Source organism: Labrus mixtus, chromosome 6, assembly GCF_963584025.1.
Source record: "Labrus mixtus chromosome 6, fLabMix1.1, whole genome shotgun sequence".
In the NCBI taxonomy this organism is placed as follows: domain Eukaryota; kingdom Metazoa; phylum Chordata; class Actinopteri; order Labriformes; family Labridae; genus Labrus; species Labrus mixtus.
In genome coordinates this window covers 3,013,797-3,036,592 of record NC_083617.1, presented here as the reverse complement: position 1 = coordinate 3,036,592, position 22,796 = coordinate 3,013,797, and the positions used below count along the sequence as shown (strand labels likewise).

General features: G+C 41.3%; 1 protein-coding gene and 1 long non-coding RNA gene across 3 annotated transcripts; both read left to right on the top strand.

Moving 5' to 3' along the window:
• The first annotated feature begins 1,688 nt into the window (after positions 1–1,688).
• On the top strand, positions 1,689–3,076 carry LOC132976018 (uncharacterized). Its single transcript, XR_009673355.1, has 3 exons — positions 1,689–1,917; positions 2,740–2,878; positions 2,973–3,076. It is a non-coding gene; the product is annotated as an uncharacterized LOC132976018 (long non-coding RNA).
• Positions 3,077–14,204: 11,128 nt separating this feature from the next.
• tbxtb (T-box transcription factor Tb) lies at positions 14,205–19,639 on the top strand. 2 transcript variants are annotated; one of them, XM_061039510.1, is made up of 8 exons: positions 14,205–14,650; positions 14,909–15,173; positions 15,330–15,464; positions 16,013–16,074; positions 16,158–16,219; positions 16,338–16,511; positions 17,928–18,060; positions 19,025–19,639. In XM_061039510.1, the coding sequence occupies exons 1-8, from the start codon at positions 14,445–14,447 to the stop codon at positions 19,293–19,295; spliced, it is 1,308 nt and encodes a 435-aa protein (XP_060895493.1). In that variant the 5' UTR covers positions 14,205–14,444; the 3' UTR covers positions 19,296–19,639. The 2 variants fall into 2 exon arrangements, with proteins under 2 accessions (XP_060895493.1, XP_060895492.1); XM_061039509.1 differs by having other exon boundaries at positions 14,207–14,650; positions 16,335–16,511.
• The last annotated feature ends 3,157 nt before the right edge of the window (positions 19,640–22,796 follow it).

Below are 22,796 nucleotides of genomic sequence, written 5' to 3'. Positions count from 1 at the left end.
TGTTTGGTACCAGAGTTCAGCAGGATTAAACAAAGACACTGCTGTCCAGTGATTTGCTTAGAGCAGATCATAGCTTTACAAAATTGTTTTTCGGGAGACCTGCTGCAGGAAATAAGGTGAAGGATTTGTAGGAGCGGAGGTGGGCGTCCTCCTCCTGCATGCGTATCTTTTTATTTTTCCAAGAACACAATGTCAGGCTGTTGTGTGTGGGAGGATGCTTTTGGCAGACAAGAAGGATTACCAAAAAATGAATTCTTTTTTTAATCTCCAGGCAAGCCGGCTGACTCACTCCCACTGCATCTAAATTGGGTTTTTTGGACTGTTGATAGGCAGGGGATGGAGTCCGAGGCGAGCCCTGGAGGGAGAAGGGAATTACAAGGCCACCACGGTCCAGATCCAGAAAAGGAGGCCAAGGCCCGGCGTCAGGCTCAGCTGGATCAGGTTCATAAACACCAAAACCAACGCTACAGACACTTTCAAAGTCACTGAGACACTTCTTCTGCTCATGTCATCATCAGAGACACGTTCAGAAGAAACCAGTTTAATCCATAATCAATCCTTTAATCTCCTCCTCATCTTTCATCTTCACTCAAACTCTGCTATCTGTCTCAGTTTTTTCTGCTTCCTTTTAGCTCATCATGCATGCCCCTTCATTTGGTGCACGTCATGTTCCTTTGTTTATCCTCCAGCGCCATCTAGAGGCCTACTGGAACATGCACCGGCTCAGAGATTCTCTCTATGGACGGTACGCCGCCCTGCTCAAAGACAAAGTCCTCTCACAGAGATCTCAGCTGCAGCAGAGACACGAGACAGCCAGAGCAAAGTCAGAAGATACAAATCAGAAGGTATATATATCAAACTTTATGGTTCAAGAGAAAGAAAGCATTTTCTCTAAGTGTTGGGAATACAATTTAAAACATGAAACCCTTAGTGTGTAATGTCTTTATTGCTGCCGTTCCCTCTCTGTGTCAACCTGAAATCAATCATGCTGCTGTCTCTGTTAGTTTTTGTTAACTGCATTAGAAATATAGACTCATTAAGCACAATATAAAGTGAAATAACACAGGTTTAATTCTTAGCCTCCTTTTAAATCAAATATATATCAATATAAAGCCTTTAAGGTGATGGTGGCAATTCAAAAATCTTAAGTTGTGTATAAGATTTAAAGATGCTTTTGTTGCCTTCGTACAATCTTTCACATGTTTACACCCTAAACTTTGAATCCCCGCTCTTGCGTATAACTCGTCTTCCTCTGTAGCTGCCGGGATTGACTTTGATTTTGACCGTCTGTCTCGTCTCTGTTCTGAGCAGGTGTGAAAAGAGCAATAAGCTTCAGAGAGCTCCTGCATAGAGGGGGTCTAACATGAGAGAGATCCTGTCTTACCCCCCCCCCCCCCCCCTCCACCCCCCTCCTGTAAAAGCTGAGCCTCTTCAGGAGGATGTAATTGTCCTCTCTCTAATGACTCGCACTTGGTGGGGTGGGGGGGCGGGACAAAGAGAGCGTCATAAAGGACTTTAGAGGCGCTCCACTCGGAATCCTTTTTGCTTCAAATTGCTAAACAAATGAAAGTACCCGTTGTTTCCTCAGCTTGGATGGAGAGGCTCCGTCACAGACGCAGAATGGAGGCGGGACCAAAGCAGGCAGAAGCAGGGGGACACCTGCTGGGGGCCTAATTGGTCCTTGGTGCAGTTAATGGCTTCCTGTGGCTGCGTGTTTACTTCTCATTTGTTCTGTTTCCCAGCCCCTGAAAACAAGAAAGGCTAACTTTAAAATCTCTATTCCCACAGCTCCGTCTCTGACTGTCTGCCTCTCCTTTCTTCTTCTTCTTCTCTCAGAAACAAAAGAAGTTGGCTTTCTCAAAGCTGCAGCACAATGACTCATACCTGAAGCCCCTCCCTAAAAGCAGCTACTACCTGGTAGGTTTTGTCCCAGCACTGAACAGAGTGTGAGAAGGACGCCTGAAACAAATCAGAATCAGAATCAGAAATACTTTATTAATCCCAGGGGGAAATTCAATAGTTACAGTTGCTCCAAAATAAATAATATAGCAGTAGAAATATAATAATAAAAATATTAAACAAATAGAATAGGAATGTAAGTAAGATATCAATAATAGGTACAAGAAATATTTACATGAATGGCGGTGGAATATATACACACATTATAAGATTATTGCACTCTTTGTTTTAATATTACACTTTGTTATCATGAGACATATTATTCATTATTATTATATTGCATTTTTAATAAATAATGAGTTATGGTGGAGGTTCCAGTTTTCCAGTTTTTCAGTTATTTATTTATTTTTATTTTTATTTTTATAAATAATTTTTATTTTTTTTATATATTTTTTTATAAATATTTTATTTTTAATTTAATTCAATTTTAATTTTAATTTTAATTTTAATTTTAATTTTAATTTTAATTCTTCAGGCTGAAATAGTCCAGGGTCAGAAGGAGTGTTTTAAAAGAGTTTTAAAAACAAAGCAACGTCGTCACACTTGAAGAAGTTTTGCAGAAAGACGAGGGAGAAATCTAGTTTGTTTGCTGGTGAAAAAAAAACAACCATACTTTCTATTTACATGTTTTAAAAATGTTTAAAAGTGCAAAAAGGTCATGACATGTTGATATCAAATCAATGCGACCCTAAAACTCTGCGACACCTGCTCTGTTTGGTTTTCATCTCCCACTCTGTTGTTATCATTAAAAGTGCTGAATCATCATGTTTCTGTCCTCAGGTCTTTGACCTCCAGAGGCAGTTAGCTGAGCGAGGACGTCTGAAGACTCACCACGAGCTGGAGGACTTCTACAGAGCCGTCGAGTTCAGAGGTCGGCCGTCACAGCTCCAGAGGAGTCTGGAGGCTGTGAGGAGAAACAGTTGAGTTACAGTCTGACATCTCACCCTACTCTTAAGACCTCTTTCAGGATTACATTACATGTTAAACTCTGAATGTTGATGTGATGCTGACAGTGCTGGAGAGCAGACCTGCAGCTGATTTGATGACATCAGAAGAACGACGCTGCGCTGCTGAAGAAAAAAGACGTGAGGAGAACATTTCAAAGTTCAGGTGAGAGAAACTTTACTGTGTTTGTTTTAGGAATGACTCACTTTGTGTCTTTATTGTGGAGGCTTGTTCTGCTACTTAGTGCTCACTCGTCTTTCTCTTAAGGCCACAAATAAAGTTAACACTCATGAGGCCGGTCGCCTGCGCACACCCCATGTCCAGAGTCTCTAGTTCTCAAAGCGGGTGCATCGGTTTGAATCCGACCTGTGGCTCCTTTCCTGCAAGTCGTTCTCCACTCCTTCTCTTTCCCGCTCCGATTTCTGACTCTGTCCAAGGAATGAAATGTCTCCATTGACATCACAACAACGCTAATTTTTTGTTGATGGTGGTGATGACGATGAATTCTGGATGAATATTGTTATCATTTCTATAACATGAAATTACTTATTTATTCATCTATTTTTTTGTTTTGTTTTGTTTTGGTAGTGACTTTGTATTTGTTTTTCTTCCTTTTTCTCACTCTGACTTTCCATCCACACACACAAGTAAAACATGAATATAGCCCTTTTCTGGCCTGTGCTCACTGTAATTATCTTTTGTCTTGCAATAAAAAATAATAAAAAATAATAAACAATAAATAAATAAAGGAATGAAAAAGCCCCATATACTTAAAAATAAGAGTAACACTTATATTCTAATATTTTCATACTTTTAAACTGTAACTGAATTTTATTTATTATTCTTAAATAATTGTGTTAAAAGTTTAAAAACAAGTTGATATGTATACCTATGTAAGCTAAGACCCTGAGCTGCAGTGGATCGATCCCTGTTTCATAAGCAGGTGCAGGGGCGCCGCCAGGAACTCCGGGCCCCATGAAAAGATATCACATTGGGCCCCTACCACGGCCCAAACTAACCTCTAGAAATGACCCGTAAAAACTTTGAACAACTATGCTTTGTTTTACACCCTGAAAATGGAAGATAAACAATCACTGTAATATTTCCTCATAGTTTAAAAATAATTTAAACTTTGTAATATTTGCACCTTTCAGACAGTTGAAGAAGGGGGGAGAGATTTTTTCCAGAAAGGAATTCTGAATGTTTGTTTATTTATTCAGACAATTTTAGTTTTCTTCTTGCGGTTATAACTTAGAGAAAAAAGCCAAATAAGAAATAATTTTTTTTTTACCAGGCCCATGAAGGGCCCCCCTCCCCACTGGGCCCTGGGTAGTCAGTCCCACTTTTCCCCCCACTACGGCGCCCCTGAGCAGGTGTTCCACTGTAGTCAAATGAAGTCAAATCCTTCAATATATTAAACTTTTCCTCATCCATATAAATTTGAAGCTTTGCAGTGTATTCTGTATTTCTGCATGTCTGAGGGTCTCCAGCTGGTCTGTCTGTGAGAATCAGCTGCAGACGCCTCTGGTCTTACACCTCGAGCACTCTGAGTCTCTGTTTGCTCGGCTTTAAAAAGAACAAACACCGACCTCACTGGAGGCTTGTTTGTCGTGGTGGACCCTCCAGGAGCAGAGAGCTGATCACTCACGTTGAAGTGAGATGACCAAACACGAGTCTGACCTCGGTGTCGGGGGAAACTCATCCTCCTCCGATGCTCGCTTTCACTCTAACAAACATCATGTAGGGGAAAATGTCGTAATGATGTCCGCAGAGAAAAGAGACGCAGCACTTGGGCTAGAGGTGTCACTGTGTGCCGAGCACATGTTGAACTGTTTGGAGAGTTTCTTTAAGCTTCATGAGCTTCACCACAAACTGATCTCCACTTACCCTGAAAGAGGTCGAGACAGTCTGAGGACCAGTACTTACCCTGAAAGAGGTCGAGACAGTCTGAGGACCAGTACTTACCCTGAAAGAGGCCGAGACAGTCTGAGGACCAGTACTTACCCTGAAAGAGGCCGAGACAGTCTGAGGACCAGTACTTACCCTGAAAGAGGCCGAGACAGTCTGAGGACCAGTACTTACCCTGAAAGAGGCCGAGACAGTCTGAGGACCAGTACTTACCCTGAAAGAGGCCGAGACAGTCTGAGGACCAGTTTGAGTCTTCTTCAGTGAAGACACTTTTTGTTTTAAGACACTATTAAAGATATAACTTACTACTAGCTCACTTCAGCTTCACTTCTAAAGGCAGAATGTGCGACATGTTCCACATAAATAAATCATAAAGTCTGTCCTGTGTAAATGTGTCTCTGAGTCATGACTGTCTACAATGAGGGAGAAGCTCGAGTCCCGCTGGCTGTGTTGTTGTCAGAGCCGTGTTTACATGGACGGGACGGCCGGCTCCTCCCCTTGTGTATAAAAGCTGTTTTAGTCAAGAACTAGAGAGAAGAAGAAGAACATACTCACTGATTATTTGGAGTTTTTAGATCACGCTCATTCTGTGCATTAGTCTGGATAGTAACTAATGTCCATGCTAATGCTTTGTGTTAGCATTGTGTGAACGTGTGTTAGCATGTTTGTGTTAGCATTGTGTCCTCTGTGTTAGCATGTTTGTGTTAGCATGTTGTGAATGTGTGTTAGCATTGTTTCCTCTGTGTTAGCATGTTGTGAACGTGTGTTAGCATGTTTGTGTTAGCATTGTGTCCTTTTTGTTAGCATGTTGTGAACGTGTGTTAGCATTGTTTCCTCTGTGTTAGCATATTGTGAATGTGTGTCAGCATGTTTGTTTTAGCATGTTGTGAACGTGTGTTAGCATGTTTGTGTTAGCATTGTGTCCTCTGTGTTACCATGTTTCTGTTAGCATGTTGTGAACGTGTGTTAGCATGTTTGTGTTAGCATTGTGTCCTCTGTGTTACCATGTTTCTGTTAGCATGTTGTGAATGTGTGTTAGCATGTTTGTGTTAGCATTGTGTCCTCTGTGTTAGCATGTTTGTGTTAGCATGTTGTGAATGTGTGTTAGCATTGTTTCCTCTGTGTTAGCATGTTGTGAACGTGTGTTAGCATGTTTGTGTTAGCATTGTGTCCTCTGTGTTAGCATGTTGTGAACGTGTGTTAGCATTGTTTCCTCTGTGTTAGCATGTTGTGAATGTGTGTTAGCATGTTGTGAATGTGTGTTAGCATGTTTGTGTTAGCATTGTGTCCTTTTTGTTAGCATGTTGTGAACGTGTGTTAGCATTGTTTCCTCTGTGTTAGCATATTGTGAATGTGTGTCAGCATGTTTGTGTTAGCATGTTGTGAACGTGTGTTAGCATGTTTGTGTTAGCATTGTGTCCTCTGTGTTACCATGTTTCTGTTAGCATGTTGTGAATGTGTGTTAGCATGTTTGTGTTAGCATTGTGTCCTCTGTGTTACCATGTTTCTGTTAGCATGTTGTGAATGTGTGTTAGCATTGTTTCCTCTGTGTTAGCATGTTGTGAACGTGTGTTAGCATGTTTGTGTTAGCATTGTGTCCTTTTTGTTAGCATGTTGTGAACATGTGTTAGCATGTTTGTGTTAGCATGTTGTGAATGTGTGTTAGCATTGTTTCCTCTGTGTTAGCATATTGTGAACGTGTGTTAGCATGTTTGTGTTAGCATTGTGTCCTCTGTGTTACCATGTTTGTGTTAGCATGTTGTGAACGTGTGTTAGCATGTTTATGTTAGCATGTTGTGAACGTGTGTTAGCATGTTTGTGTTAGCATGTTGTGAACGTCTAGCAGCACAGTGTCGGCTGATGTCCGCCTCGTTGTTAATTAGAGCTGAACTGTGTTTTAAGCAGCATGGAGGATGTTAGTACCCGGCTGCTACACGTCGTCTCAGGGGGCTAACGGTAACGGTGCTGACAGATCCTCCTTCAGTGTGAAATCTCACCGCATGGCGACCGACACTCAGACAGCCCCGCCCCCCTCCTGCATGGACACATTCCCCACCTCTATAAGAAATACCCAAAATAAAAGCAATTAAAGCTGAAGCCAAACTATGGAGTCTGCAGAGTCCGTGTTTGTGTTTTGAAGAGCCAATTCATCCAATCTGTCGGTTATTTATACGCCTGTTATTAGCTGCTGTGATTTATGGGACAGTCCAGGCCGTCATTTTCTATCTCTGTGGCCATCTGCTCATGGTCTCTTCAGCATGTTGAATTTCACACGTGTGCAGTAGTACAGGTCTGCAGAATGAGACCAGAACAAACCGTTTCTATAACTCTTCAGCTTCAGGGAGGGGAACATGTTTTTAAAGATATCAGAGCTGCTGGAGTTAGCTCTGATTTAGTCTGACCGGCTAATCGCTGATCGACAGCTTCAATGAACTCCTCAGTTTTTAACAATTAACATTTCAACCATTACAGTATAAAATACAACAACAACAGAAACAAAGAAAACATAAATACTACTTCTGCTAGTACTGCTACTACAACAAATAATAACAACAACACCGAACATAAAAGTATCTATAACTAAAACATCAACAACAATATCAGCAAACCCTAATAAAACAATTACAACAACAACGACACTTACAAAAGAAATAAAACACTCACAAATAACTGCAACCATAATAACAACAAAAACAATATCAGCAACAACAACAACACCTTTAAAAAAAACAACCGTGACAATAACAACAACTCTTACATAAACAAAAACAAAGTAACAACATCAAAACCTCGGTAACAAAAACTGCACATGCAACAACAACAACAACTGTTTCCACTGTAACAACAACTTCAACTTTGACAACAACAGTAACTACAACTGTAACAATAACTGTAATACCAACAATAACAACTGTAATAACAACAACAGTAACAACACCTTTAACAAAAAACAACTGTAATAACTGTTAGAACAACAAACGTGAAGACAACAACAACATTTGTAACAACCTACACTTACATAAACAAAAACATAGTAACATAAACAACATCAGTTACATCAACAACTGTCACAACAACAATAAGAATAACAACAACTGCAAGAATAACAACAACTGTAAGAATAACAACAACAACATTGACAACAAAAACAACTCGAACAACAACAAAAATAAATTGTTACATCCACAACTGCAACAATTGTAACAGAAACTACAACTGTCACAACAACAAATCTAAGAACAACAACAACAACAACAACAACTGTAACAAGAAATATAAGAACAACAACAACTGTCACAAGAAATATAAGAACAACAACAACAACTGTAACAACAAATATAAAAACAACAACAACAACTGTAACAACAAATCTAAGAACAACAACAACAACAACTGTAACAACAAATCTAAGAACAACAACAACTGTAACAACAAATCTAAGAACAACAACAACTGTCACAACAACAAATCTAAGAACAACAACAACTGTCACAACAACAAATCTAAGAACAACAACAACTGTAACAACAAATATAAAAACAACAACAACTGTCACAACAACAAATCTAAGAACAACAACAACTGTAACAAGAAATATAAGAACAACAACAATTGTCACAACAAATATAAAAACAACAACAACTGTCACAACAACAAATATAAGAACAACAACAACTGTAACAAGAAATATAAAAACAACAACAACTGTCACAACAAATATAAAAACAACAACAACTGTCACAACAAATATAAAAACAACAACAACAACTGTAACAAGAAATATAAGAGCAACAACAAAACAATTGTGCATGCAACAACAACAACATCTGTCACAACAACTTCCAGTCCAAGTGAAGAAAAACAGAAGTTCGGTTAAAAGTTAAAGAAAATAAAAAACAAATCTTCATAAACCTGGAAAGCTTCTCAGATTAAACTGTGTTTTTAGAAAAGACTTCATATTCAGTCTTTCACTCGATCACCTGTCAACATGTCTAATATTTCACATCTACGAGTTGACGTCTCATTCTGCACAGCTGGACCTGTTTGTGTAGATCTGCGCTGTGAGGACACGCCCCCTCGCTCCACAGAGCCAGTTTGCACCCAGCAGACAAAGTGTGTTGTCACCCGAGTGTGCAGTGTTACCGGGTGTGAGCTGCAGCACACTATGGCTACTCTTGAGAAGTAGCACATCATTAAGAAAATATTAACAACCCGACATTTAGTGTGCAGGACACACACATGACACCTGGAGGCGAGCTCACCTGAATGTGAAGACGTTCCTGCACATTTCCTCAGTCTCTATCGATGAGGTTAAAGCTTGATTAATGCACGTTGTCTCTTGTTCTTCCAGCCGTAAAATCAGCTTAATTTTTCAATGTGTGTGCGTGTAGGTCATTACACCGAGTGCCTGATTCAAGGGAGCGTCCAGCAGAGATGATCCTCTGTGGAAACCAGGAGAAGGACGGATGTGAGTCGATGTTTCCCGAGGTTGGTGTCAAAACCACAGGAGCAGTGACCACACTTAACAAGAGCAGAGAGAGGCAAACACACCTGCAGCACTGATCACCCAAACCAACACGCATACACCCACACTGATACAACACACTCAGCAGACTCTTTACTCTCTATGCATGAGCCTTAGCTGTCCTGAAATGGTGCGTTCATGCGTCTCAGAATCATCCAACAAAAGAGATTCCCACTAGTGAAATTCACCTATGGCAGTCAGAGCTTAGAAAAACTAGCAAAGTATCAAAAAGGTGCTAAAGCCACCTGTTATTTAAATGTGTTCCAGTATTTATGCTAAGCTAAGAAGCTAGTTGAATCTCCATTTTTAATGCAGGGCCTAGAGCGGTATTTATCTCCTCATCGTCCAATATAAAACCTCAATAGCTCCAGGACTATTTCTTGAAATATTTGAGTATCATTTCAGAGGCATACAGGGCGTTTGTTAAAGTATAAACAGAGAGGTCAGAGGTCAGGGGAGAGGCTGGCAATGAGAGAGACAGTGAGAACACTGGAGATGAGGTTACGCTCAGGTGCTGAGGTGAGCATATACGGACGAGCACGCAGGACTCATTTTTTCTCTCACCTCTGTGTAAAAGAAAAAAAACTGGCCTGAGCAAACAGAGGCCGAGCCCGGCTGGAGGGAGAAGAGGGGGAAGTGCAAACAGTGGTCAGACTGGGACTGGTCAAAGCCAGAATAACTCACCACAGCCCAGATCACCCACTGCAGGAGAGGCCCGTCACCCCTTCTGACACCTTTAAGGTGTCAATCGAGGGTTTAGGGTAAGGGTGCATGTGAGGAAGCTAAAGATACAGATGTGTAGGAACTGTGGTGAGGTCAGGAGACAGCACCCTGAGGTGTCAGTAGTACACCCATATTTAAGAGTGTTTTCAAGCCTGGGTTCAAATTCAACCTGTGGCTCCTTTCCCGCATGTCGTTCCCCACTCTCTCTCTCTCTCCAGTTTCTGACCGTATCCACTGTCCTGTTTCTAATAAAGGCGTAAAAAGCCCAAAAATAAATATTAAATATTAAAGCGGGACTTGTTATCAGGCATCAGAATCAAATATCTAAAACACAAAATGGTTTTGTAGTAAAATAAAGTAACTTGTAGGAAATTGTTAAAAACATGTCGCTGAAACATTTACAATCAAAGGTTCAGACCTGAATGAGTTCTCTGAAGTTTATTAGAGCTGCACCTGCATTGTATTATTTTAGGACAGAGAGGGGGGGGGTGAGCCTGGGGGATCTGCGCTGTATAGATCAATAACATGAATCCACAGTTCTGCAGTCCCCACATCAGGAAGTGGCTTAGTGTGACAGTCAGCGCTGTGTGGGGTGTTAGAGGAGGAGAGAGAGAGGCGCCAAACGGGACACCAGGACTGTGGGAAATGACACTGGCTGTGACACCTCTGACTTTTTTTACACCACAGCTTACCTCCACTCGTATACAAGGGGGAGGTCTCTCTTCTTCTTCTTTTTTTTCTTTTTTTTTTAAATAACAAACTGATTAACAGTGAAAGGAAATGAGACGTGAATGTGATATGTGCCACCCCGCAGATGAAAGCTCCAACTTTTGCAACTCTGCAGCCGGACTTCATGAGGAGCTTTCAGAGCACGATGCCGAATGTGGTGAGTGAGCCGATGACTTTGACTCTTTAAGAGGCAATACTGAACAACAGAGGGAACTTCTCATTCCTACTACCTGCTTTCTCTCTCAACAGATTATCTCTGAGATACCGAAGAAGAGCAGGAAAGCAGAGATTTACTCGAGACGGCTGAGACAAATGCATGATCTTTGTTTGAGCAACATGTCGCTCTCACAGAGGTGAAGACCCAAATTAAAGTTGATTCTGTTGTAATGCTATTTAGCAACTTTCAGGAGGAGAGAGGGGGGTCAGAAGCGTATTGGAAAAAGTCTTTCAACTCCTCTTTAAACTGATGCGAGGTTTGTTTTTCTCTGCTCGCTGTGAACGCTGGTGTCCAGACTCCTGGACAGGGAGGCAGACTCTCTGAGCTGGCAGGAGGGGCGAGGAGGAGACCCAGATCTGGTTAGTAACACAAAACCAGCCACAACACAACACAACACAACACAACACAACACAACACCACAGAGACTCTATGGTAGCTAACACGTAGCTGTCACAAACTATCTGTTTTTTAAAATGTTTGTTTTTGTCTTTGGAATCCTCCATGGCAACAGGTCACAGCGAGTCAAATTACCAGCACGCTAAAGTTATTTTTGTGAAACCGCTGCACCACATGTTAGTCTGTTTATTAATGGAGTTATCAGTTTGAGTTGTTATTGTTCTTCTTCCATAGATGCTTCCAGGAATTGACTCCAAACATGGGAAGACGAGCCAAATCAAGATGCCGCTCCTTTGCACCCGGAAGCAACCAGGAAGTGTCCAAAACAGCCGACCTGCAGCTCCCAAACAGCCGAGCAGAAAGACCTCGATCAGGTGTGTTTCATTTCCACATTTCTCCTACCTTTTTTTTTTTTTTTTAAGGTCTCTGGAACGATTATGCACTCACAGTCGGACATAAGCTCCTGCAGCCACATGTCCAATGTGTCCTTGCACTTAACCCCAAGTTGCTCCCGCTGCTTTGTTGGCCGCGTACAAACGTGTATGCATTGGACTAGCTAATAGTCACTTTACCCAGCAGCCTCTACCATCAGGGTGTGAATGTGAAGGTGTGACCTTTGAGCACTTTGAGTAGTCAGAAGACTAGAAAATAAATATACAAGCTCAAGTCTGTTTACTATTTACCAAGTGCCCAAAGAAAGCGAGCGATCAGATTTGTGCATGTCTTGTGTCACAAACAAATATATGACATCATATATCCTGCAGATCAATGGGTGTGCAGCTACTCAGCTAGAGCAGGATGACTCTCATCTTGAAATATATATCTCTCCTTCTTTGTTGTAGACAGAAGACTTATCATCTCTCTGCCCTCTGGATGTCTTTTGTTTCCAGCGGTCAACGACGTTCTGAGCCTCTCGTCGGCGTCACAGCACCATGCTCTCGAAAACCCCCAGATCCTTTATCCATCGAAGATTTATGTCAACAGAAGAGTGTCGGGGTAAAAGATTCCTCAGATTCACATTTGTTAATTGCATTTTAATTTAAGAGTCTAATTTGTTTTGTCTTCTGTTTAGATAATCGACCGTGGATTTACGTTTTGGAGAAACTACACAGATTACTGAAGAGGTGACATCAGAGCGTCTCTTATCGGGATTGACTGCAGGTGTAATTGTTTTGATTTGTTGTAATCTACATTCAGTATTCTTGTCATTGTCTCTCAGCTGTTAAATAAGACTTCTTGGTGTAAACAATAAATGTATGTGTAGATGTTATCTGAAATAATAGTTTTAATATTCTTGCATTAAACTTTATGAATGGTGAAGAAATGATGTGATGATGAACACGTTGCCATCGTTTTTTCTGCACATAAACCGTTGTTAAAGGTTTGTATTAAATTAGTCAATCAATCAAACTTTACTTTAATACAATTATAATGTGGCTTTAGATAGATAGATAGATAGATACTTTATTGATCCCGAGGGAAATTCAAAGCATCCAGTAGCAGGTTACAAAGACATGACATGAAACATTTGTTACAAATTAACCACAAAACCGACCTGTGCAGGTATAAAAATATATGTGACATTTAAACAATAACCTTTAAACAGTTGAGGAAAAAAATCTGTAATTAGACCTGAATATAAAAAATAAAAAAAGTGTTGACCTTCTGAAGTTGTGTTGTTTATATATGTACAGCAATGTTTTAAAAGCAGATAGTGCAGAGTTATCAAAAACAGACATTAAATTAAATAACAGTCAGTGCAAACATTAAATTAAAGGTGCTATTTAAGTAATTGAGGTGATCATTAAAGTGTCCAACTAGAGGCTGACTCTTGGGACAGCTGTGCAGATGGGAAATGGAAAAAGGAAGATTTAGTCCAAGTGTGTGCTTTCCCCCTGCCATAACCGTGAGGTGTTGTACAGACGTATGGCCAGGGGGACAAAAGAGTTCTTGAGTCTGTCTGTGGAGCAGGATTGTGACCGCAGTCTGCCACTGAACACACTCCTCTGCCTGGTGATGGTGCTGTGCAGAGGGTGGTGGGTGTTGGAGAGCATTCTGTTTTACATCAAAACAAATCAACAAGCAACACTACGACCCCCATAAAGACCATGATAAAAACAGAGACTGGTGGACATGAGGTTATCATGAGGAAACACAGGAGGTGAGGGGAAACTGTTCAAACTCAAAATGAGAAAAGAAGACAGAAATAAAACATTTTTATTCTTAAAGGGAATTATTGTTACTTTGTGGACTTTCTTCAGTAGATTTATACAGATTTTAATATTATTTCATTCTTGTAGGTGAATTACGATCCATTCTGCTATTGAGTTTATTTCTCTCATTTATATCCATCCATCCATCCCCCAGTCCGTCCATCCATCCATCCATGCATCCATTCCTCATCCATCCATCCATTCATCTATCTATCTGTGCATCCATCCATATATTTATCCATCCATCTCTCAGAATCAGAATCGTTTTTTATTGCATTCACACACAAGGAATTTGATTTGGGGTTTTAGTGCAGAACAAATAGCAAATTACTGAAGATAAAATTAACGCATGTATCCAGTTAATCAACATTTAAAGTTCATTTTTGTCCTGAAACTTAAGTATCATTGTAGTTCACTGAGTTGATGAAATGAGGAAACCCACGTGCAGTAAAATCCCTGCAGGTCGCTCTGCTGCGCTTTTCTGTCTGCAGGTGTGGCTTTGATCTAAGTGTCAATATTTACAGGTTGATGTCATAAAGTTGGTTAAAGTGCTTTATTCAAAACGCTGCCATCCTGTGGACCTCAGTGATATGGCTGCTCTCAGCCAATCAGAGCAAAGCCCGCAAAGATCAAAAGAAAGGATGAGCCAACCACCTCTGCTCCGAGCACACATCCTGACATGGAGCTCCTCTCGGGACTATATATGAAGGAGGTCTTCATGAGTCTCTTTGTAGGGACTTAAGAAGCGGGATAAAGACTCTGGAAGAGACTTCTTCTGATCGGATAGATCTGTGATTTTAACTTTTCCACCCTGGAGCTGTTGGACAGGATGAGCGCAGGCGCAGGAGAGTGTCCGGGGAAGGCCAGTCCGCACCGGGTGGACCACCTCCTCAGCGCCGTGGAGAGTGAGCTGCAGGCCGGCAGCGAGAAGGGAGACCCCACGGAGAGGGAGCTGAAAGTGTCTCTGGATGAGAGCGAGCTTTGGCACCAATTTAAAGATCTCACGAATGAAATGATTGTTACAAAGAACGGCAGGTGAGCTGAGATAAGAATAATTATTTCGGGTTTTCTCTGATATTCATGTGACATAACTAACTTTTAAATTGAGTATAACTTTAAATACATTAATCTGGAGGCATGCAATGACATTAGTATGAGTTTATATCTTTGTTTATCACTTTTTTTGTTTATCGTATTTATTTTTTCTTGTTTTTAAAAAAAAATCTATTTATGTTGAGATTTCTAACTTTTTATTGCTCAATTGTAACAAATTTGTTTTGTTAAAAAATGAAGGCGCATGTTTCCGGTGCTCAAAGTGAACGTGTCCGGATTGGACCCGAACGCCATGTATTCTATCCTGCTGGACTTCGTCTCCGCGGACAACCACAGGTGGAAATACGTGAACGGGGAGTGGATCCCCGGTGGGAAACCTGAACCTCAGACTCCCAGCTGTGTGTACATCCATCCGGACTCTCCAAACTTCGGGGCGCACTGGATGAAAGCTCCCGTCTCCTTTAGTAAAGTCAAACTCACCAATAAACTGAACGGAGGAGGCCAGGTACGGAGCGAAGTGATCGGTCCATGTTGTTATTTTCTGCAGATTAAAACAGTCCAGTGCCTGCCTGTTCTTTTCCATATTATTGGAAAACTTGTAGAAGAATCAGGTTGAAATCATCACTCGTAAAATAACCATCTTCCTGTCGCTTGTTTTCAGATCATGCTAAACTCCTTACATAAGTACGAGCCACGCATCCACATAGTCCGGGTTGGAGGCCCGAGGAGGATGATCACCAGCCACTCGTTCCCGGAGACACAGTTCATTGCAGTGACAGCGTATCAAAACGAAGAGGTGGGCATTAAAACCTTAAACAAATATCAGTGATATTTATTTGAAAAATCAAGGTAACAATGTTTCTTTTATGCGCAAAATCCGTGCGTAATTGTGCGTAATTTACGCACGGATCTTATAGCATTTAGTTGACTGTCCACAACCTGTACAGGAAGTCATTTATTTGTATTTATTTGTATATTTGACATGGAGACACAATAACATTGGTTATATAACATTAAACCATATATATCCCAGATGCTCTGCTCTTAGTGTTTATAGCCAAATGCTCTCTCTTGTCCACATGAGGCTTTTATTTTCTGAGAAGTAGAGAAGGTGTTTGGAAGATCGAAGTGTTAACTTTAACCTGGTCTTTGTGTTTCCTTTGAGAATTTACTATAGATTATTAGGTTTCATGTTTTTACTCTTGTTTAGTTTTTTAATTTCCTCAAATTCTAAGAAAAGACAAAATTGGGAAAAAGTCAAAAAAAGTTCTCAGAAGTAACATGTTTAAAATAATTACATCTTTATCTTTTTCAATCTGTTTGATGTGTATATTTTGATTTTAGGTAACTTCTCTGAAAATAAAGCACAACCCTTTTGCCAAGGCCTTCCTGGATGCGAAGGAGAGGTAAGAAAACACAAAGTGTTCACAACAAAAAAAATAATAATTTCTTTCAGTTATCTCAAAGTTGAATCATTTATTTTTTTCAGAGTTGATAGCAAGGACCTGAGAGAAGAGGCCAACGAAAACCAGCAGTCAGCTTACTCTCAATGTTAGTATTCTTTTATATGTTTTGTGTTTTTTATATGTTTACATGAATCCACAGTTTCTCATCTTTAAAGCTCAGGTGTCTTCATCATGTGTCTCCTCCTCCTCTGTGGCGTCAGTAGGTGGTTGGTTTCTCCCGGGCTCCGGCTCTCTCTGCCCTCCCTCCAGCCCTCACAGCCAGTACGTGACCCCCATCGCCCTCTCTCCGTCCCACGGCTGTGAGCGCTACTCCACCCTGAGGAACCAGCGCTCCGTCCCCTACACCAGTCCGTACAGCCATCGCACCACCTCGCCCAGTGAGTGTCCAGCTCCTCCACCTTTTAACCTTCATGCATCCAGGAGTTTCATCACTTCCTGCCCGGCTATTAACAAGAAGCTCAAACAAACGCCACTGAGCGTGGGATGTCTTGCATTCCTCTGGCTTTTGTGTGAGTGGAGCCACAGAGCTGTAAATGCTCGGGCGTCAGACGCAGGAATGTTTGGAGGGAATATTCCAGTGGTGGGAAAAAAACACGATGCAGCAGAATATTGCAATATTTTGTGTTGGATTATTCTTCTTATACACAAAAGCCAAGTATTGATATTTTATTAAGTAACTTATGAAGGTAATATTGCAGATACAAATCAAACCTCTGGCTCTATAACAGGGATTGGGCAACTTTTGTCACAGCAAGAGCCACATTCATTTAATTCTCACTGCCAGAGGTCCAAATTGTAGAATACAAAACAATTACAGTCAATTATGTCTCAAATTTAACTCAACATATACCAGTGATCAAATATTATTATGGACATATTTCTTACTGATTTCATGGCAGATTTTGTCATGTTTTCTTCATGTTTACAATTCATTTATATCTAAAAATTGACCTGAGGGCCACGTTGAGGGTTGATGGGGGCCGCATGTGGGCCCCGGGCCACCAGTTGCCCACCCCTGCACTAGAATGAATAAAACTATTGTTTTTTGAAGTCCCATATTTGAGCTGGCTTTTCCCCTGGTTGGTATAACCCAAGCAGCAACCTCCCGTGTTAAAAGATGAAGTAGATGAGAAGTTAAAAACCCTGCAGTTCCTGGAGTGTCCACTAGAGGCTGGCTGCAGAAGCAACAGGAAGTCACATACACACCCATTCTAAAAAGCCTGTTTTTACAGCAGAGATTAACATGTTTACAGCCTGGTTCAAAAAACCAAATAGGTGTGATTAGCTCATGTCTCGATGGACACACACTGTACGGGGGGTGAATGTTTTGATGACTCATCAGTTTTGATTTGATGAAGGATAAGAGTTATTCACAATAAGGCGTGTAGCTGACCTGATTGACAGGTGGGCGCGGTGTAACGGTTTGTCAGGAGGTTTAAAACCCGCCTCAGCTCCAGCTCTCAGCCTGTCGTTAGGTTGACTGAAAGTTAGACTGAGACAGCATTTCCAGCATGGAGACCGCCATCGATGGGACTCCAGCGCCCCCTGATGTCACTCAGGCTTTCTGTTAATATTTACAGTCTTTGGTATAACCCAATCTGCATGAAGCTGATTAATACAAATCTCCCTGTGGCTTCAGGTGCGTTTATGCAAACATTACATTGTTTAAATCGTCTGTTACAGTAACATAGTCCGTTCACTTAAATGAAACTGACACCAGCTCCTTCAAAATAAAAGACTTATTTATGTGATAACAGTTTGTGATGAACCCACGTTGTGTTTCTGTGTTGTAGTCGGTTACTCAGATAACTCGTCCGCCTGTCTGTCGATGCTCTCGAGCCACGAGAACTGGTCCGGTCTGCAGATGTCGACACACTCCAGCATGATGCCCATGACCCACAATCCGACCTCCGCCACCCACTCCAGGTTTGTGTTTTTACTCTTTTGTGAGTCACTCACCCCCAACACCCACATACATGAAGTTATAGTGTTCTAGTACTGACCAAGTCAGTTGAGTCCACTTTTTTTAAGGTCTCGTCTCGAAAGCATTTTTACTCGGTCTTGTCTGAGTCTCAGACTAGGCGGACTCCTGATTTTAAATCAAAACCGGTCAAGACCACCACTGACAGAAAAACTCCTTCTCCTAAAAGAACAAATAACTTAAATTTATTCATAGTTAGATTTTTATCCCCCGGTTACGGCCGCAACCTTCCCGGTGTTACGGTCTAAGTGAGTGACATGCCCGCTGCTCACAAGATGAGGATTTTTCAGAGATATTTATGGTCCTGGTCTTGGTCTTGGTCTTGGTCTTGGTCGTGGTCTTAGTCTTGACTTGGTCTCGATCCCTAAATGTCTTGGTCTTGTCTCTGTCTCTGAGCACCCTCATCTCAGGTATGTCTTGGTCTCGGTTAGTGTGGTCTTGACTCCAACACTACATGAAGGTAAAGAAATAAATCAAAATACAAATTTAGAACAGAGAGAATACAAACAGTTAAATAAATGAATGAGACTCAGGGGACCTTTGAGACCTCCAGAACAAAACAAGCAAACTAACTGTTTATCTCTGAGGTTAAATGAGTTACAGTTGCTTAAAAAAGAAAACCTCTTTCTTCTCCATGACGTAAAACATCTGAAGTTCTCTATCGAGGGGATTATGATCAAGTTCAACTACTTTATGGAGCATTAATCTGTGTTATTGCAGATACCTTTTTGTGTATTTCCTCATTCTGCTTTTCATCCAGTATTTTTTATTTTGCACTTCATGCAAATATTCCCTCAACTCTCTCTGCAGCTCAGCAACATATCCAGTAAGCGAGGACTAAAATGTAACACTTCCTCACCGCCTGAGAGGAGATGAGTAAGATCGTTTTCTCTCCTTGTCTTTGTGCAGTCAGTACACCGGCCTGTGGTCTGTGAGTAACTCGCCCCTGACTCCCGTGTCCCAGAACGGGGGGATAAACAACAGCAGCAGCCTGAGCTCCCAGTTCCTCCGAGGGTCGAGCAGCCACTACCCGAGCCTGACCCACTCGGCCACAGTGCCCTCCTCTGGCTCTCCCATGTATGACGGCGGCACAGAGGTGCATGACGCAGCTCATTATGACACGTCACCCCACGGGCAACTACCGTCAGCCTGGACTCCGGTGACTCCTCCCTCCCTCTGATGGAAATGAGCCTGTTGGAGTTAAAGGAATCAAACCCACAAAATGAACAGACTTTATTTTTAAGTTTATGAAATGTTTTTTGATGCACATATCAGGAAACACATTTATTCTTCTGTTTGCAAACCAGCTTATATTAAGCATAACTGCATGATATTCACGGCAGTAACAAAAGAATTGTACAGAATATTTTGAGGCTTACTTTGTAAATATTGTTTTGTACCACGATGTTGGAGATGTTACGTCTCAGTTTATGTTAAAAGATTGTAAAGATCAATGATGCTCAACTCTCCATGTCATTAAAAACCGTGCCGAGGTCTCTCTGCTGGCTCTTCTTGAGGCCATCTACGTGACCTTTACAACCTTGATGTGTGTCATGTCAGTCTTTGCACACCACACTGCTCTCTATGACGTTGTTTAAGTTCATCTCAACCCAACATGGACACAATTGTATATGATATTTTGTTGTTGTTGTTGGATGAAGAAGATTTTCCTGAAATGACGACTCCACAAAATCACCAAATCTGCTTCAATTCACTGTTAAAGGAGCAGTATGTAACTCTGACCCCTAGTGGTTAAAATGGGTACTGCAGTCCAAATTCTAAACATTGCAGAGAGCTCCCCCCCCCCCTCCTCTCTAGACTCCATGCTCACTCAGGTCACCATGTGGTGGACTCTGAAGCTTCAGTGTTTATCCAGCTCTGCATGGGTCTGTAAACCTTTCTGTGTTCTAACCTCTCTCCATTTTTCAAAAGCATCTCCAATATTGATCCTAGTTTGAGCACGTTTCTGCTCGTGGAGCTTATTAGAAACATGCAGAGGCTTTTTAGGTCGGGTACAATCACTTCTATCTGAACCACTTCTCTTGAACGCTTCCATCACTGCAACACCTGTTGACCTGATAACTGCTCTCATATCTGGCAAACCGAGGGGCGTCCAAAACGGGCCGTGTGGGGGGGGGTCGCCTTAAAACCGCCTACCTTCTCTGGTCCAAACAAATCCAGAGCATTCAGGAGCAGAATCTAAAGTTAGAAGGAGGACATACTGGCTGCTGCATTGTTGTCAGAGAAGCCAGCACTTCAACATAGCATGTTTCCTTAACGTAACTTAACATTCATTTTGCACTTTTCAGATTGTGTATTGCAAAAACTTGAATTGCAGAGACTTGAATTGGGGAGTGTGTACACTGATTTACATCGGGGAATCAATTGAGGCAAAAAATACTCTCTGAACTCATCAAACCAGCTTCCTGTGAAACGTGTAAACTCCTCAGCTTCCTCCTCATAGGCTTGTACCGTATGTAGTGTGGCGATATTTAAAGCTGGATTTGTGCGTCACTCTACAAAGTCTTCGATGACCTCCAGTGACTCAGCAAAGTTTCTGAGCTGCAGCCGGTGATGACAGAAAGTTTGTTGCGATGTAAATCAATTATCTGTTATTTACAGATAATCCTGCTCCAAACAGTTAGCGTGAGTCTGACGTAGCCTCCCTGTTATTTATAGACTCATTGCACTAATGGTGAGGTGGACCAGGATGCTGCTGCGTTGATGTTTAAACAGCTTGATGGGCAGGTATAGGACAGATTCAGATGTCAGTGTTTAGATTAAACAGGATCTGTTGCTGCATCACACTCCAGCTGATGCAAGATGTATGAAGGATCTTTTGACTTTGTGTCCTTTGAATATTTTGATCTCCTGATGTTTTCTAAGTACCATAAAAGTTTGCATTTCAAGAACTCTTCAGTCAATGCAAAAAAAAAGCTTCAGCGCCAGCTCAGATCTAAAATCCAACGATGGTCATAAAGCACAGAGTAACCATTTATAATTATATTATTCTATGTTTTTTGTTTCAGATTTATTGAAACCCAAAGCGAACATGCATCCATATGTTTAGTTTTAACCAGTTTTTCCCTTGATAAGGAGTCATGTATGGTGGTTTCTGGAGATCTCAACTTATTTTTGTTTGTATCTCAAGATAACAAAGCTGGTTTTCCCATGATAAGTGAATTTCAAGCTTCAGCCTCACATTTTGAAAAATGACACCAATACAAAAGTGCGAAAAAAAACTGCAGTCTCCACTCGATGCTGACTCCAGAAGCCTGAAAATCACACACACACCCGAGTTAAAATATCCATTCTGAGAGCAGGAATAAACATGTTTATATCCTGGTACAAAAAAAACGATGTTGGTCTGGATGGTTCATGTCAGGCTGCAGTAGCTCCGCCTCTAGGGACTTGGGGTTAGGAACCGGAGGAACACCTGTTCAAGTCTCGGTTCAGAGCGATATATGGAAGTTGGTCTGGTTGCCGGTGAAATGCCAGGTCACTTCCTGAGTATAGGCGAGTTGCCCTTGAGCGAGGCATTGGTGCACTCCCTGTGCAGCAGCCCCACTCTGACGTCTCTCCACTAATGCATGTCCACAGGTTCTGTTTGTGTGAGAAGAAGCTTGTCTTTCAATAAGAGAGTGGAAAACTAAAAGTTTAAAGTTTACTTCCAAGTAAGTAAAAAACAGCTCGCTTCAGCTCCACGTCCTCGCCTTAGAGTGACTGAAAGTTAGGATGAGATCGCATTTTCAATTTAAACACCTCTTCAGTAACCAATGGGTGACCTCACTGAGACTATACGTCCATGTTTTATAGTTATATGGTTAATTTCAGTTGTTTTCTCAAAATTAGGGGTGGGAAAAAAAATAGTTTTATGACAAAATCGAGATTCTTCTTCCAAAAATCGAGGGTTGGGTTAATCAGTCCCTTTAACTCAGTAGAATGACAAATGGAGCAACAAGAAATTCAGCCAGTCTGATGATGACTGGAGTAGATCCTGAAGTATGTACTCAATCAAAAATAGACTTTAAATCATGAATTGAGAATCGTTTTGAATCGAAAAAATGTATTCTGAATCGAATCGTGAGACACCCAAAGATTCCCAGCCCTACTCAAGTTCATTACAAATCCACTTGTTATCACAGGAGAACCAGCAATGTTGTCTCGAGTTAACGACATAAATAACGCAAGATCTTGAGAATGTAACAAAACCACAGGTAATTGAACTCAAAAGCACGACTCAAAACACAGTCTTTGGTTAGGGGAAAAAAACAGTCTTTACTTCTTACAAGCAGACAGAATCCAAAAAAGTGATCCAAGAGGAAACAAAAGGCTTGTACACTTCACACAGGGGTCAAAGACAAACTGGCACAGAAGGAAGGGAAGCCACAGACTAAATACTAAAGTGAGGGGGAAGACAACGAGATACAGCTGGGAACAATCAGGGCGGGGCAGACAATCACACAGGTGGGAAACACATGAGGGCAGGAAGTGAAGGATCTGAAATGAGAGGAGAGGTTAGTGACCCAAAACAGGAAATAATACAAGTATAAATTAAAACATAACCTAAGACACAGAGCTGGATATGACAGAGAAAACTATCTGAAATTACTTTTGATAATGGAGAAATGGGGTACAACAAAATATGTGGATGTGTCCATAGAAGACTTCCATATAGCTA

Coding starts and splice junctions, on each gene's coding strand:
- tbxtb (XM_061039509.1), top strand. CDS start 14,445: ATGAGCGCAGGCGCAGGAGAGTGTCCGGGGAAGGCCAGTCCGCACCGG. Junction 16,075..16,157: donor TTCCTGGATGCGAAGGAGAG/GTAAGAAAACAC, acceptor TATTTTTTTCAG/AGTTGATAGCAAGGACCTGA. Junction 16,220..16,334: donor GCAGTCAGCTTACTCTCAAT/GTTAGTATTCTT, acceptor CTGTGGCGTCAG/TAGGTGGTTGGTTTCTCCCG.